Genomic DNA, 18,222 nt, shown 5'->3' with positions numbered 1-18,222 from the left:
AACTTTGTTGTTACAAGGTGGTTTTCTGATGTCCTCTTCCGAAGTTTTAGCCTGAAGTCAGTTCAGAACAGTTCTGTTCTGTCAGAATTCATCAGCTTTTGGAAGTATCTGTTCAATATATTTTGTTTAAAATTTTATTTTGCTTATTCTTAAAGTGTTTGTATGGATTTACAGTTTTCCCAGTTTCAGCATAGCATTGTATGCACACCTGTCAGAAAAGTAGTGCAAAATTATATTAGCATATCACGTTGGTTCCTGCTAGTTTCCTCTGTGAAACACAGTTGGTTTTCAAGTTGGGATGAAGCTACAAATGTGGGAAAAAAAAAAGTACTTTTTAGATATCTGAACAGTAATTTCTCTTGTTACTCCATTTGAGGAGTAATAAAATCTGTATTTTATAGGAGTTTTTCTATGTATATGTTGGTTTGTATAATTGGGGAAATTTGATTTATAATTAGATTCACTGTAACATTTTTTCTGGAGTAATAGTGTATTAGGAACAGCAACTAATTTTAAATCCATGGCCAAGATCTTATGCTGAATTAAAGTGTCTGTGATGTTTACCTAGTGTGTTTTTTCAAGTGTCACATTATATAATTAAACTATATTGTATGGGTAAACTAATATAGCTGGAAAATTAGCATCAGAGTTAATGTGGAAAAATGCAGAGATTTGATTTGAGAATGTAGTCTCCATGGTTGACCTTTTTTCTAATATTATTTTTCTTCTTATTTTTATTGAGTAGTAAATGCATTTCAGTGAAGAGTGCTTCTGTCTGCCTTTTGCAATACAGTAAACACACCTTTGAGCATTGTTCAAATATAAGTTACTGGTGAACTACTGAATGTTTTTGTTTAAGAAGCAGAAATACGGGGTCGTTTCATAGTAATTGCCAAAATTTTACTTTTGTTTGTAGACACCTAGTATTTTTTATTTTCTTTCTATTAAAGTTTATAATTTAAAATGTAGTTGAAAATGAATAACAGCAAAATATAGTTTGACAAAATCATTCCGTAGGTGTTAGGCGGCATCATGTTCTGCCTTGAATTGTGCATTTTTCTGTACTACAGCTTTGAATTACGACCAAATTCAATTGTTTCAACCACAAACAACAAAAATTTAATTGTACTGATTCCAGGGATGCTTGTCTGTCTCCCTTAAAGAAACAACACCCCTGAGAGCCTTTAGACAGAGCTCGGGAGAGTGGCACAGAAGGAGTTTAGAGCTGGCTTTTGAGAACCAAGTAGAAGTGTATTCTGCACGGACGGTGCCGCCGGCACGCCTGGCTCCCGCTGGCCGCTGGGGCAGGTGGCCTTGTGTGCACACACACGGCCTCTCCACGGCTGCAGTTCGCTTTCTCCATTTTGTAGCACAAGTCTTTGTTCCTATCCACTCCCTCTACAAATCCTGGGTTTCAATTGAGCAAAGTATGTTCGTTTTCCTTTTTTCTTTTTAAACCTCAGCTTTATATAAATATATGTAACGTACTCCCCTGATTTGACACCCTGCCAGATTTTGTGGTTTTACAACCCAGTTTCCTGGAGAGGGTTTAAAAAAAAAAGTTATTACTGTTTTGTTTTGTTTTGTTTTGTTTCTCTTCTCTATTGCTATGTGAGTAATTTAAAAACAAAACGAAACAAAAACTGACTGGAGGAACTGACTGTCTGGAGGAAACAGTGAGATGTCAAACATTAAGTAAACTTTCAAAAACAGGGGAAAATCCAGTCACCAAAACCAAAGGAAAACATCCCAACCAAGCAACCCAATGTCTACATAAAAAATAAATACTTTAAAAAGATTAATAAAAGGAAAAGTATGTCAATTTAATGGAACCCATATTTTTCTCTCATTAATAACCTAGAATGCATTCTTTAAAAGACAGACAATATTTGATTTAAACAGTAGAGAGTATAAGTGGACAGGGGGAGAGGCATTCAACAAACAACTGGCTAAAAGACACCTAAAAGTATGTTTTCCCATGATTTTGAGGTCTCAATAGCCTGACTCGACAGCTTCCGTTCTATCCTTTGCAATTTTACATACCCAAAATCTAGATTAAACTAATCTGTCTTGCTCTCTACTGCTGCATTTAGAGCTGTGCTGTGATATACAGTGTGTGTGTGTATCACCACAGTGTCATGGGTCTGCAAAGCAAGCACTTACTGGTGGAACTGGAAACCTGAGCCTTAAAAAATAAATATATAAATGGCAGTACTGTATACATTAAGAGGCCCTTAAATTGGTTTCCTTACTGCAAGAAGCAAGGGCTGTCATTTGCAAGGCTGCTAAGCCTAAATGAGTAATTTTCAGTTCTCAGGCCAATAAGTTCTAATTGGCTTGGCAATACAAATTTAGGCATGTAAATGCTGAAAATGCCAGTCACTGCAGTTTGGCTTTTGTCTGTCTCCTGCTGCACCACCACCCCTCTCCCCTGTCCCTCCTTCCTCTGCCCCTGCTTTACTTTTCAAGTCAGTTCAAACTGTATGGTCAAGGGGATTGAAAAAAGGGAAAACAAGTTTTCCAGAGAAAAACAGTCCCAAGCACTGTATGGTACTTAGGCAGCTTTGTAAAAAAAATTGTTTTCTGTTAATATCACAGCATGTCTTTGTTGTCACCTTCCTGTTCTTCCCCTTGAGACACATCTCAGAAAGGTTCAGATCCCTATTTTGCTCCATGCAGATACATTCAAAACTAATTAGTATTGTAAACACTATGCTTCTATTGGGGCAAACTGTTTTTTTACTACAAAGGGTAATACAGAAAGGCCGTATGTACTGGAATGGTTGCTTATTTATACTGGCTTTATTAATGATACAGACCTGGTAAAATACCATTGCTGCATTTGTTTCTTCCAGCCAGACTGCCTATGAGCTGGGCTTGGTATTGTGAAATCACAAAGACCAGCACTTGTCATTTACTGCAAGCATGCAAATTATATAATATTCATAATTAGCAGAAATTACAGTTGCAATAGACTATTTCCTTTCATTGCTTTTATTTGCATTAAAATTTTATTTACAAAAAAACAAAATGCAGTTCTTTTGAAGATTGTGAAATATGTGCTGTCCTTGGCAAACCTTGGTGTACTTGGTTTTCAGCTATTAAACTAAAAGGGTCTGTTTATTTGCTATGTTTTCTGGAAGTCAGTGCACTAGTACCTGAAATTAAAGAGTCCTTCTGCAAATGGACACACTCATCTTGTTGTAGAAAGCAAGATGGTAACGTTTCTTCTTTTGGTCTTGACTTTTAAAAATGCAAATATATTAGGAGGCAGATGAAAAAGTGGTTTACTTTTACATTATTATTGCCCCTGGAACTGTAAGATTTATCAAAACTAGTTTTGTGTTGTTTAATGCCAAAATTAAAATTTCTAATTAATGTGATTATTAGATGAGAGATAATATTCCCAGAAGAGCATTGAATAAAAACGGCTACACTAGGCAAAGAGAATAGTGAAGGAAAGAAGTGGAACATGATCACCGACAGCAAGACGTAATTGCAGGGCGGAGCATATCCAAGACTGGTTTGTGATTGGATTTAGATGAAGAAGAAGAGCTTGTGTATTTAGCCTGAGAGAAAACAAATATTAGAGGCACCACAGCACAGCTGTAATCAGGTTAAAGGACTTTGTGCTCTTGCTAACAGAGTGGAACTGAAATTGCATTTGCAGTAAGTATGTATCTCATCTTTTGGCCTTTTTAGAGTAACAGTGCATTTCTTTTGTCATGTGCTTTACCAGTTCTTGGAGTAATTCAGCTGTTATGGGTTACAGCACTCATTTTGAGTATCAGTGAAAAATTCCTTTTATGTCGTCTTCTTGCCTCTATTGTCCATTTGCTATAAGAAGTTGGATTTATCATTAAGCAGTTGTTTCAAGTGTGTTTATGAAAGAACATCAGTGTCTGTTGCAGAGTTCAATAACAATATTAAAACACAGCTGAGGGTGTTTTACCTGTCAGTGCCACTGAGCATTTACAGCACAGCTGGTATCTGTTTGGTGACTTAAGGGGTATGTGAAATACCAACTTCTTTAGGAAAAGGTTACAGGGGAAAAATATTTCTAATACTCATGTAATCAGCTTGCTATGCCTATCTGGATTTTTTTTCAAGGCAAATTTTGTTTTAATGGTGAAATCTGTGACAGTTTAACATGCTTTTTGTTCTTTAAAGCGGATCTTTCTGGAATTTATGCAGAGATAATTGTCAAAATGAAGACAGACACACTGATTCATAGCTAAGCTGATTGTGGGCAGCAGTTGGCCCTTGTAACAACCAATGGCGAAATAACTATGAAGAGAAACATATTTCAGTGTACAGTGCCTGCTTTGCTTAGGCCTCTACAATGTATGCACTCTGGCTGGGAGGTGTTTAATTTGCCAAGGTGCTGAGTGTGCCTGGTTCCCAGCTTTCTGGGACTTAGAGGTATGTATCCATCGGAAGATCAGTGCTGTAAGGGCTTCCCAGGCTGGGGTCAGTGGTGCACAGAAACTGCAGCATATTGTTGGAGCTGAGATGTCTGTGTTTGAAAATGCCAGAGTAGTAAAAAACATTAAATTTCCAATAATAACTTGTTTAGTTTAGTGTATTTTCAGGCTAGGCTGGCTAAAGTTTTATACAAATTAATGACTTCTTTAGATTCTGCTGATTAACTGCTTTTAACAGAAATTTATCTAAAGTCTGTATAATATGTTTTGAGCTAGTTTGACAAAGCAATAACTGTACTATCACTGCAAAATTCTTCAGGCCTTTTTTGCTATTCATTTATTAAGCCCTCTAATGTCATTGTGAAAGGCATGTTTAAGAGGGCCAAATGCATAAACTAGAGAGCAAGAATAGGCTGCTTCTTTCTGTGGAGGTACTCATGCACATCAAGTTAATGACACCTGAGTGTTTGCAGCATTGTGCACATAAACTCTGATTGTCGTGGGGTATTGTTGGTGTAGGTGATGATATAGCTGGGATTTTGAGGCATATTCAGGGGATATGTTAAAGCATGGAGGAAATAACCGCCCAGCAAGCTAAATCTCTACTGCTTAATTTGAAAGAAAAGGGAGAAGTGCTGTTGGTTTGGAGTTTTTTTTTAATGCAGAACTATGAAGGGTTAATTTTGCTAGTGGAAAGTATTCCTTAATCATAGCTGTTTGTTCTGTGATACTATAGCTTTCCTAATTTCGAAGACTTGAAAATGTCATTAGACTCAAAGTAGACTAATCAACTGTCAAGATTTCATTTGTTAAAAATAGGAATCCAGTGATAAGACATTTGTCTTAAATCAGTAAGACACCTTGGAAATTTTATTTGGAAAAATAATAATAAAAATAGTATTTTTACAATCTTTTATAAACTGAGAACTTTAATGCCAAGTTTCTCTCTGGAGGGAAATTTTTATAGTGAAGTTATAAACACCTGAGAACTGCAGTTTATAATAGAAACTTAAGGTCCATTTTTGCTCCAGCAGCACACATGTTTCTAAAATGAATGAGACTTAGCTAGAAGAAAAGAGCTGATAGCGTAGCTGCTTGCTTTGCTTTTTAAGAACAAGACTCATATTAAACAGATATTTTCCTTGTACAGTGGAATTGATTGCCTTTCAGTATTCAAAATTAAGTTAAATGCATTAAATTAAGTTTAAATTATTGTTATCCAGCCATTTCTTAAATTAGAGTGGGATTGCACTGTTTAAAACTTTTGTGTGAATAACTTGGTGCTGTCACTGTGCGTAGCACTGCAGGTTCTTGCTAAAGGCAACTTTCAGAGAACTGTAGGTAAGATTATGAATTACTGCTGAAGTACTGCACTTAGTGGTTATCCAGCCATTTGTACTATAAATAATACTCTGCTGCTGTACAGTCGGCCCACTGCTCCCTGGCATTATCTGCTTGATTATTTTCACATTTCTGTGTAAATTCAGTGATGAAGTGCTGGTCTTATTCTCCTTCCTAGAAAAAATAATCCCTTGAAGCTAATGGGAGCTCTCCTTCCATAAGAAGTATGTAATGAGCCCATAGGTCAGAAAATTTTCTAGGTATCCTTCTTGGCAGTCAATATTCTTTCTCCCTCCTCCTTTCCTGAGATATAAGAGGTAGAAGTGAAGTAGTGTGCAGGCTTGAAAATAAGTAATTGAGTGCTCTTTGGTGGAGGATAGGCTCCCCCGTTGTCAATAGCAGTGATTGTCTTGAATCTGCCCATTTACCAAGAAGTCCTGCTGTAGCCCATCCTGGTTTCTCCAGGTCATATACAAGGACTTAAGTAGGGCATAAAATATCTGGAGTAGAACCCATAATTCACAGGGCAGGATATGGAGTGCTCTCTGCTCAACACATTTTAGGTCCTTTTGCTAAGGGGAGGAGTAATATTGAAAGGAATGGCAGTAAACGGAATAGTTTCTCTGCACATTTATAGAATAAAAATTAACAACTTCAGTCTGGGGGTTTTGGTTAAGGATTTATTTTAATTTTTCTGCAACAACTGCTTTTACCATTGCTTTGTCATTTGTAAAGCATTGGAAATGTTCAAGAATCTTTAAAAATGAAGGTTGTAGTAAATTATTGATGGAAAATATGGTAGAAAATCTCCATTTGAAAATGCAGAACCTAGGACCCTCTTTAATTTCAGCATGAAAATTTGTCTTTGGGCCTGCTTCTGGAAATCAAGTTGCAGATAGGTCTATTTTATGTTAAATGATTCCTAGTACTCTGCAATGTGATGCATAAACCTAATGGGTGGAGGACATGAAATCAAGTTATTTTAAGCCCTTCACTGAATCTTCCTTACAGATGCATAAAAACCAACCAACCAAACAAAAAAAAATCTTATAAAACCACCAGCCCTGTTTGGAGACAGGTAAAAAAAAATTGTTGAATTATTATGTGAGCGTATCTTTATATACTTACCTGCATATACCAGTATTACAAATGAGCATAAAAAGTTTCATGTAATTAATATGTTTAAAGCCTCTAGTTTTACCTCTTCTGTGAGACTGAATTTATAAGGGGGTTTATGCCTTAAATGTCATATTTTTATTCTTACTCCTTTTCAGCTTAGCAGTCACTTAGTATGTCTAAAATATTTTTTCTGTTTCTGTCATGTTTTCATAAAACCAACACACATTTCTATAATCACAAAACGTACTAGTTTTAGGGATTTTTTTTTTTCAAAGAGAGCTGTTCAGAAGCTAGTGTTTTGATGCAATTCTGTAAAATTGAATAGAGTTCCCACACAAAGCTGTATTTATGAATCAAAAACCAAATCCTTTGTTAAGATTGAAAAGTCATTAATAATGTTGTGTCAATATGTGAAACTACTGGTTAGTACATGAGATGACAGAGCTCCTGATTGCTTTTAATGATTCACCTGTCATCCTAGACATTACAGAAAGTCTCATCTGAAAAACGTGAGCAGAGTGTAGCACTTCCCACATCATAAACTCATTTTATCTGATAGTTACTTCTGAAAACATTAGTATCTCAACTAACTTTTTGGGTTTGGTTTGCCTTTTTTTTTTTTAAAGAAGTTCTGTTCCTGCATGCGGTAATGGTATGAAAATGCTGTCTCAAGCCACTAAATTTCTTGCACTCCTTCAAGCTGAAAAATCCGTAAGTCAAACAGTAATTTGGAAAAGTTCATGACCAGCAAGTTTAAGCTTGGATTATTTTTATAATTAGTTTTAATGCTCCTGTATAGGAGCAATATAGATTTTTAAATACAAATTTTGAAAGAGAATTTTGGCAGTGACATTCTTGCTAGTAATTATAGTATCTTTTTAAATAGCACTGGGCATAATAATGATGTTGTGCAACACTTGTTCTCAGATCTTTTAAGGGCTTGATTTTGGGTTTTCTTCCAGTGTTGTCTTTTGCAACAGTTTAAATTGAAATCTTATCCATATTTTTAAAATCAGGAATAAAAAAAAACTAGTCGGATACACTTGTTCTGTTCCATATCGCACTCATCACAATAGGATTTGAGTAGCCTTCGCAAAAGTATTAAGCAATAAACTTTGTCATGTATTTCATTCTATTATCCTCTGCTCCTGGAGAGAGCTGTATGCAGTGAAGCATTTTGTTTCAGAAAGGGTTTTTTGGGTGGTAGAAGTGGTGGTGGTGTTTTGTTTTTTCTTTTTACCTTTAAGTACACCTTGCTATGTATTCGTAGTAGAGCAAGCGAAACTGAGAAACTTGGCCTACATCTGGAGTGAGAGGTGGTGACTCCTGTGACCAGTCTTAGGTGACAGTGCAAGTTTTGGGACAACTCCTTGAAAAGATCAGGTCCCTTTTCAAGAAGTTGGTGTGCTTTGAGTGGAAAATTGTGGAGTGGAGGAAGTGCCTGGCTGTCACCTCTGGTCTTTGGGCAGCAGTCAGCAGTAGCTGCCTCAGAGTCATCAGTATAGACTGCAGTGGTTGATTTCATGGGTATTGCGGTGGGAAACACAAAAAACTTGAAAATCAGGTAACCATATGGTAACCTGTGTTGCTAGTCATGGTTCAGTGTTCAGTGCCAGTTATCTTCTAAAGGGCCAGAGGCTTTCTTTTGGGATGATGAGGCAATTGGGCTGAGAAGTGACAGCAGTTGTGGAACTACATGACTTTCCACCACAGCAAAAGTTCTTTCAGACTGGATAGTTTTATTAATGGGCATTGTGAGACCTCAGTTAAAAGAAGAATTCTAGGAGCTGATGGCAGTGGATTGGCATCTCTGCATCCTTGATCAATGGGAACAGTTTCATGACTGCAAATTCTGTATACTGCTTTTCCAGGTTCCCAGCAGCACCTGTTCTTAGGTTTACACTGTTAGAACTGCATGTGTTTTAAAGCTGTCCATGATTAGGACTTTCTTGGCACTGTATGTATGTTTCTAAAACTGGAGTTCACTTAGAATGATCAATTGCATTCTCAACAAATGAAGAAAACCCCAAGACCACCACCCAAAACAACAACCAACCAGTAAACAACAAAACAACTCTAAAAGAGAAAGGGATCAAATGTATGTGGTGTGTTGAAAAATTGTTGGGAGTATGCACAGGCTGTGTTGGACACGCAGTCCACCAGAGCCAGATTTCAGACTCGAAGAAAATATGGTCTGGAAATGCAGTTTATCTACAAATGTTAAAAGCCACGTGACATAATTAAATATGAAAGCACTCATTACCTGTTGCTCTGAAATCAAAGAGAGTAGAAAAGAAAATCAATTATTGTGGATTCTAGTAGTAAAGGGTTAAGAGATGGAAGTGCTGGTTCCCATCTGTGCTTTAATGCTTTCGTCCAGGAAGGCTTGTGACATTGTTAGTGCTTTATGATGAATCTCAGACAGCCATCCCTGAAATGGTGGTGTATCTGCAGCTCCAGCATGAGCTGAGTGGAATTGATAAAACTTCCTTCAGCACAGCCATGCTAGTGAAAGCTTTGAAGACAAAGAAATGTTATTTTCTCTCTCCTTCCTTAGGTCCGTTCTCTGAATTTCAGCTGTTTGGGGCATCTGGTAGGTACTAGATCTAGTACCTTTGTACTTGATTTACCAGAAAGGAATGTGTTCTGGTGAACAAGCTGAGATTTCCCCAAGAGCTGACCCCACCATAAGAGAGTTGGAAAACCTGTAGTGAATTCCTTGAAGATAACAATCCTAGCTGAACTCTGGGCATTGACTGAGTCTTCCTTTGGTAGGTATAGGCAAAACAAATTTCTGTGCAGGAGTGGCCAAATGTGTAGCAAACTTTCAAGAAAAAGGTTTATACTTTTTCAAGCTGGCCCTTGCTCAGTTCTATTGTAAGAATATTTCATACTGTAGCGGTATCTTAACTTCCTGGGTTAGTTTCCAGAGACAGGATTTTTAATTTTCAATACTGAGTGGTGAGGTTACTTGCCCAGTAATTTGCTAGAAAAATCAGTTAATTTTCTTAGGCTCTCAGGTTTTTGTCTTTTTTCTTCTAGTACTTAGAATGATAAGAATAAAGGAAATCTGTTTGGGTGCTGAGGGTGTTCTCACTGACGGTTGTGGCTCATATTCCATTATTATGCTTCTTCAGCTCTTCATTTTTCAGTGTCTCTTGTAGTCTGTCACTTTCTTTTGATGTCTCAGAGGCCACTTGATAGCCAATTGGTTTCAGAGGATCTAGATGTTGGTCATTGAAGGTGAGATATATACTGCCACCAATCAGCTTAAGCATGTGCTTTGGAGCAGTTGAGGCCTACACAGTTTTGGGTGGGCAAATTAGGAGGCAGATACTTGCACTTCAGCATCTGCTACAGTGTGTGTATGAAATCTTTCCACCAATTGCTAAGACTTGGTGGTCTTTTCTATGAATCCTTTGATAGGTAATAGTCAGAGAATCTGGAAAATAAAACAAATGGTCTTCTTGGCTTTGTTCTTTGCAGTTAGATGAATAGTTTGCTGAACCTGCAGTGCCTCTGCAGGGTGTGCTTTAGATGAGAAAGGTGGTCTTAATGCCAGCTGCTTAGAGCTGGTGAGCGCTAGCCACCAGGCTGATATTCTGATCATTCCTCTGAACTGCTGGGGACTTCTGAGATAAGTGAAGTCATGACTGAAGATCTTGCAGTTATCAGCATCACCTTTGGTTTGTGTCACAATAATGCTGTCTGTGAAGTATGTCTTGAGATGTGGAATATGGCTTTCTGTGTCCATTTTCTCTTGGTGTGGCCATTTCATCTGAAAGCAGGAGCAGCACATCCTGGAAGTATGATAGTAACTGGCAGGTCTGGTAATCTGCATAGAATAAAGAATGTGTAGCCTGTTGTGCTTGAAAGAGAATTATTATGCTTGAGGGTAAATGTTTCTTTGAGAAAGCTAAGGTTGAGAAAAGCACTGCATAACCTGACTGAACCTGTAGTGGAAGCCACCTGTTTTTCATTTTGCTGGCTCAGCAGTATGTTAGATCATGAAGGTTTAATCATTTTTGGCATTTCAGTGCATTTATGTTAGATTGCAGATGTTGAATTTCTTTGTAAGTGGATCTTCACTCCATTAAGTAAACTATGGGAAAATACTCCATACCAAAGCCGAAGAAAAAGTTCCAGTTCATAGACTGGTAGCAGTGGCTGGCCTTTTAATAATATTACCAGTAATGTGTAACCAGAATATCAGACACAGAACGAAAACCAGCAATATATGTCCTTCATTTAGCAGTGTTTTCATATTTGTGGCCAGAATAAACCAAACCTTTGTGTTTTAGTAGGTATCAGCCTTAAATTTTTTCCTGACACAGCTTATCTGCCTTCAAAAGACAGCCTTAATTTTGATGTCATAAGGAGGAAAGTAACTGGGAACAAAATGCCAGTGCAATTGTTTATTAAATAAATTGGTCTGTGTAATTTTTATGTTCTATTAGTAAGAAGTAGGTGATGCCAGATATGAATGTCCCAGAAAAAGCATTTTGAAGTATAGCACAAGTGAAATGCTGATGAACTAGTTGAAATAATTACTTTTTGAAATAAGGCTTTTTGAAGCAAAGTTCATGGGAATATATTTTTCATGATAGTTACCAGGTACAATTCCTGGTGTGTGTTTTTAAAATGGTTATGTTAATAAATAAATTTCTGCGCATAGAAAGAGCCAACTGAACAGATACATAAAAACCATACACAGTGGGAAGATATATCATACAAGTGCAGTTCATAAGTAGATGAGAATATGTTACAGACTGAGATACTTTGCTTTTAAATATAGTGAGGACTAGTTATCTTTCATAAACATTGAAAGAGGAGCTGACTTATCATCAAGAGAAAAGTCAAATAAACTGGCCTAAATGAAGTTGAGCAGAACTGTCTTTTTCACTACGTGCTTGTGAAATTTTGTCAGACTGTGGCAAACATGGGCTTTGCAAACCAGTTCAAAGCATATGTCACCTGCAGAATACTTTTTCCCCTGCATATTAATCAAAAAACAGACTAGTTCTTTCAGAGTTAAACTCTTTTCACTAGTATATTGCACTACACTAGTTACCAACTGTAAGCATGGACATCTTTTTATTGATATTATTCATATGTTATTTGATACTAATTCATTTTAGCCCTTGAAGGAGGGTAGGGGGGAACATGTCTTGTTTTCATTTAAAAGAAGTCCCTGTGCTGATCAGTATCTGAAGAATATTGAGGTAAACAATGAAAATATCTGGTTTAAAAACATGGTTGAGTAAACAATACTTTTTTGAATTTTCAAGCTACCAATTTGCTTAACAGTTTGAGAAATAAGGGGATTTATTCTGCAACAGTTTTTATTTAGTTGCAGAAAAGAGCATTCAGGGCAGTGGGGGAGAGTTTATAAAATGAAATTCATTCAGGGATTTGTTTGACAATGTGAAGTGAAAGTGCAGAGGTGGCCTGGACCTGTAAATCCCATCTCCTGGACTAGTAGCATTGCTTTCTTGACTGCAGTTTATGAGGAGATTGAACAGGCCGCACAAGGTTGAGTCAGTCTCTCTGGTGGTATTTGAAAAACATGTAGACTTGGTGCTTAGGAACATAGTTTAATGGTGGCAATGCTGTCTTAGTGATTGTAGTCGGAGATATTAGAGGTCTTTTCCAACCTAAATGATTCTATCATCAAATTTTTTCTTAAGGGAACCATTTGCAACTGAACTATGTAGTGAGGTTTTCCCTTTCTTTCCGAAGAGGGGAATGCGAAGGAATTTGGTTTGACTTGGGAAAGCTTAATAAATATATAAATGAAAATACATTTAGTGGTTTTGGGGATAGGACAAAACATTGTCTTCCACCAAGTGCAGGAGAAATACACTGTCCCTTAAAAACTTTAAACATTTCTGTGTAATTTTCAAAGGTCAAATTGCTTTAATTCTCTATAAGGCCTTGTTTTTCTTGTATTTCAGCCAGCATTTTCCAGTGCACAGTAGTGATTTTTTTTTCCTTTTCTCCCCTGTTTTTTGCTCAGTGTAAACAGTTCCTTGCTGTGGTTACACAGACAAATATAGCCGAGAACCCTTTTCTCAGAGAAGATTCTCCCTGTGCATTTTTTAACCATTTTTGGGAAGAATTGATCTATTTGTGCATGCGAGAGAGGGAGGCAGTAGCTGTAAATTGAAGTGACATCATATATATTACTCCCATTGATCCACTTTTAGACTAGAGCCAGGATAAAAGGAAATGGCATCAGGGAGGAAGTATGCTCATTTAGGCACAGATCCCAGTGTGATAATGGAGTAATAATAGAAATCACGCCACTGTCAATCGGCTGCTGCATTAGTCTGAGGCAGATTTTCCCTCCAAGGAGGCTTTCAATGACTTCATTCAAGTGCAGGCGGGAGCAAATGGGATATTCAACATACCAGCTGTACAACTTCAGTGATTTGTGTCCTGGTGGAGGGGTGCAGTGCAAGTGCTGGTGCTGTGGATCAACTCAAGTAGATATATCTGTGTCACATTTCATGGCAGAAAGGTCAGTAGTCAAATGTTTCAGTGGCAATTTTTTTTCTAGTATAAAGGGTGAGTCTGGCATTTATTGTGTTTGGTAATGTAGGAATTGATAAATATGCTCTTTCGTGTGGGTGGTCTTCTGGGATGTGAGATCGATGACCTCTATGGCTGCTATACCAGATCTCTGAACGGGAGAGATTTGTTTTCTTTGTGCTTTTTACAGATTAGGGATTGTACTTTGAAAATTCATAGTTTTGTTCAAAGACTATTTGTAGAAAACCTTTCAAACCTACCAATCTATTAAAACACTCTTGTAACACAGTATAATGGCTTAATGTGTACCAATACGAATAAAATAGAAAGTATGCTTTCCTTACTTCCAAGAGATTTACTATATAGTGAATATCAGTTATACTTTCAACTTGTTTATGTTTTCTTAATTTCTTTCGTCTTGATTTTTTTAAATACAGAGCCAGTTTTGATATTCCCTATCATATACAGTTTGTTTTAAGGGTAACAGCCTCTTTACTCAAACTTTAAAGCCACCACATCAAGAAACTTAGGGGAAGCAGGGAACAAATGGTTGTTTAATGGCAGGACAAACCAAAATCTTTCTGAAGGCTGAAGAGTTGGAGGAGAGGTTTTACAGTCTTAAGGGCAAGATAATATATACAGTGCTGAGATACAGCTTTATAGAGGGCATGATATTTAATTACATGGAACATGACAGAAAACCTCTAGTGTGCTTGATCACAATATATTCATTTATATCCTCTTTGTAGTATCCACAGTCGCAGCTGGGGGAGGGCCAGCCTGAGAAAAGTAGTATAATTTCCATTGAGTAGTATAATTTCCAGGCATAGGTTGGGACAGGAACTATGTACTTTACAGTATAAATAGATGCTGTTGCAGCAGTCATTGACGTAATGAAAACTATTTCTTGATCCTCACCACATTTCCTGATTGAAGCGATCTGCTTTCATAATTTCATATATTTGAACATTTTGATTGAGCATTCTGTATTCTAGTTCAGAGGGAGTTATTTTTATTTTCTTTTCTTTTATTTTTATTTTATGAGGAACGCAGAAATTTTGCATTTACGGTGTTATGGTTGTTTTCTGAATGTTTTCAGCCTGAAGACACAGGCTGAAAGTGTGACAATTATCCGCTGTAACTTGCTGTATCTGTGTTGTGTACTTTCTGTGGGTGCTAGATATTCAATATGCATTCACAGAAAATGAGCTGTTTTAAAGGAATGTGGTTATACAGTGCTGAAAAGAAATTTGCATGTAGGTCTCTACAGTATTTATGTTTAGATAGCACTTAAGGCAAGGGCCTCTTTGTATTAAGCATGAGGCAAACAAATTGAAAATTGACAACATGCACCCCAAACAATTATCTTGGTATGAAAGATGGAAAGTAGCAGGTGGGCAGGATGGTGGTGAGAAAACAAAAAACAATGAGAGTGGAGTTTCTGACAGAAAATTCAAGTGCAATTTTTGAAGCTTATTTGTAACCATTAAAAGGCTGTTTTGTTGAGAATGATGCTTATATTGTTGTGTGTGAGAAAAAGAAAATGTCTGCACCCCTGAATGAATTTTGTAGCAGCTGGTGTCATGAAACTCTGGTTGCAATTTTCTGTCTGTTGGCCTAAATTAGGGTTTTAAAGCAGAGTCTCTCTTATTGAAAGGAAAGCTTAAAAGTGTAGATGGGACTGTTTCTCCTTTTGTGTTTAGAAACAAGTCAGAGAACAAGGCGCCCAAAGCTGTCCCAGTGTCTCTGTAGGGAGACATCTGCCAGCCAGCGTTCCCCTGCCGGCGCCCCGCCCTCTCTGCCAGTGTTCACTAGCTCCTGCCTTGGACTGTAATTAATCCATGAGCTAGAAACTGGCCGGTAAGGTATCATCTTGGGCAGCGGGAACGTGGGAAGATAGCAGAAGCCATGGTCTTATTCATAGAACCATAGAACATGCTCAGTTTGAAGGGGCCCACAAGGATCGTTGAGTCCAATGCCTGGCCTTGTACAAGACACTTCAGTAATCACACCCTATGCCAGACATCATTGTCCAAACACTTCATGAACTCTTGGTCTTGTTTATTTGTTTGTTTTATTGGGGTTTTGTTTGTTTGTTTGTTTTACTGACTCTCAGAGTTTAACCGGTAATTCTGAAAAAACTTCAGCCATGATGCAGCACTAGACAGACATAAATTACGGTCATGGCTGCTACTCTGCTGTTGCTCTTTTGTTGGCTACAGTGAGATTCTGTAATGCTAGCTTAAACAATAGCTTTCTGTGGGTGAGTATGTGTAGCAATCATACTGCAGATATATTATAAAATACTCAGCTGTTCTGTACTTACCTATTCAAGCAACTGTTCTGTTCTGTAGCTTCTGCAAATTAAGTATTGTTCTTCTGTCTTTTTAGTTAGCAGTGGAAACTGTCTAGATCAGAAGTTTCCTTTCTTCGTGTGGAGTTCTGCAACATTTTGTATTTTATTAGTGTTCAGAATTAATTCAATTTCCAAGTAGAGTCACCTCCCAGAAGCTATCCCTGTTTTTTTAACTTGTCTCACTAACACCCTGGCAGCTGCGTTGCACTCCATAATAAGAATTTAACTGCCATTTTAGTAGCTGTCCTGAAATGAAATGTTCAATATTTTTAAATACCTGACCACTTTTAACAATACCATGTGATTGGCAGGCTTTGGTATTACGTACAAAATGTTTCACTAAGAGCTAGTAAGATGTGAGGTATTTTCAGTCTTCAGGAAAACAATTTTACCAATAAAAAATGGAAATAAATCAAAATGCAAAGAAACAAAAGCATTATCATAATAGAGATGCCCTTTCCTCTTTATTCTGATTTAGGTACTAGTCTAAAAGGAAAGAAAATGTCATGTTGCTAAATTAGTTATTAATGTAGATATTTTGCAGATTAAGACTTATCATAAGATCCTGGGTATCTTCCTGGACTTGCTGTCTGAGATCAGGAGTCCAGTCTTGTTCAGTCCACATAAACAGCCCTGGCTGTGGGATGCATTGCTGGAAGAGGCGTTTGCTATAGCTGACTTCATTTCATCCCTGCTTAGCACATTGCCACAGCAAAGCAGACATGGGCAGGCAGTGACGTGGGAAGAGAAAATCACCAAATGTCGTGAAACCTGGAAGTACTGTCAAAGTATCAGGATATCTGTTTTTATTAGTCTGTCTCAAGAACATTAGAAGTGAGCAGGGTTAGTTTCTTTTTGTATGCAAAAGCTTTACTGACATTCCTTTCCCCTTCTTCCCCTGGTGCCCTACAATGATGAATAGTGGGGAAAGTTTTGGGGCATATAACAAACTTCTGACTGATCACCTTGGAGCCTGAATTTCCAAGAGGTTTCCTGGCAGCTGGTGCAATTTCTCTCTGAGGTCTGTTTGAATTATTTATTTGTTCATCCAATAAGCCTATTAAACAGAGCACTTAAGCACTGGCTACAACAGACTTCTTGTGCTTTTTTTTTTTTCTTTTAGGTTACAGTAGGTTCCAGTTCAAAATTATAGGTTCTGGAGTCAAGAAACTTACTGAAACTACTGAATATATATCTGTGTGTAGATGCTGTGTACCCTGTATGCCACAAATAAAACATTAATGCATATTTTTTCATGAAAGGATGGATAGTTTGTGACTCATTGCACTAAAATATGCCTCAGAATGTGTTTTTACGACAGTTGTTTGCTGGGTCACTTATTTGTGTTGTGTTTCTTTGTTCACTGTAAACATATCATGCAAATGCTTGTATATCAGATAAAAACACCACTCTAAAAAATTATATGTCCATATGTCTCATTGATTCCTCAAATTATGCACTGTAAATTATTCTCTCTTCAAACCCAAACAAAATAGAATTACTTATTTTATACATTCAATAAAAATCTTACTTATTCAACCATGATTGTATTTCAATAAGATAAGCATGTTTTAGATCTGACCTAACCATAGCAATGGAAACCATGGGAAATGAGTCCTAATTGCGCCCCAGCACAGTCTTTCAGAACACAGACACATAAACCCTGCAGTTTTTCAGAAACCAGCTAGAGGTCCAAGATATGTTTAAAGCACATGCTGGAAGTACATAGGTTATCACAATCTTTTCCTCTTTGGTTTGTTTCCATTTACATTGCTCAGCCAGTAGAGATCTTCATGCACAAATGGCATTTATTTTTTCTTTTAGCTTCTCCCTGACCAGCTGGTCTTACTTCTGGAGTTCCTCTTGGAAGAGAAAACATTGTGTCCTAGAATACTGCAGTGCTTAGAGAGAACATACCAGCTCCAGGAGCAAGATGCTGAGGTAAGTCTGTAAAAGCAAATCTCTCTTATGTATGCCACTGTCTTGTTGACTAGTAATGACAGTGTTCCACTAGGAACCAGGCTCACTGCAGTTTTGGGGGTTTTTTCATGGCTGAATCAGAAATTGGATGATCTTAACTCCAATATTGTTGCATCTTCATGTGCCATAATGACTCTATTTCTGTGTGTTTTGTGTAGGTAGGTTCAGGTGTGTTTTGCATATTGTGGTAGAAAAGTACAGCGCAACCCAGATGTCAAAACTATTTTACATGTACCTTAGGCAGCACATTTGTTCAAGTGTTAAATTTTTCACTACATTTTTCTGTGTAGTGGAGCCCAGTCTGTTGTGATATTGTCTCCAAATGTAATCATGTCTGTTATAGTCTAAAATTATTTTTCCCCATTGTCAGCTTGTATTGTTCCTCTTTGCATGCTCCAAAGTCTCATTCAGGATTTAGGAAAGTTAGCTTTCCAGAGAGACTACTGTGTTTGCTGGTTTGGGGCCTTAATT

At 37.3% G+C, this 18,222-nt stretch overlaps 1 protein-coding gene across 8 annotated transcripts in view; it reads left to right on the top strand.

Moving 5' to 3' along the window:
- Nucleotides 1-18,222, top strand: part of AOPEP (aminopeptidase O (putative)) — a 579,142-nt gene that overhangs the window by 143,348 nt on the left and 417,572 nt on the right. For 7 of the 8 annotated variants that reach the window (XM_050986949.1, XM_030237056.2, XM_030237059.2 and 4 more), the window contains one exon: nt 17,596-17,712. In XM_050986949.1, coding sequence (XP_050842906.1) covers nt 17,596-17,712 — 117 coding nt within the window. Of the gene's footprint in view, nt 1-17,595; nt 17,713-18,222 lie in introns of those variants that run through there. The other variant, XR_007780448.1, reaches the window with a different exon arrangement.

The sequence above is a fragment of the Serinus canaria genome, chromosome Z (assembly GCF_022539315.1).
Source record: "Serinus canaria isolate serCan28SL12 chromosome Z, serCan2020, whole genome shotgun sequence".
NCBI classification, from domain to species: Eukaryota; Metazoa; Chordata; class Aves; order Passeriformes; family Fringillidae; genus Serinus; species Serinus canaria.
The sequence above is the reverse complement of the archived record's forward strand: the minus strand, read 5'-3'. Positions and strand labels throughout refer to the sequence as shown.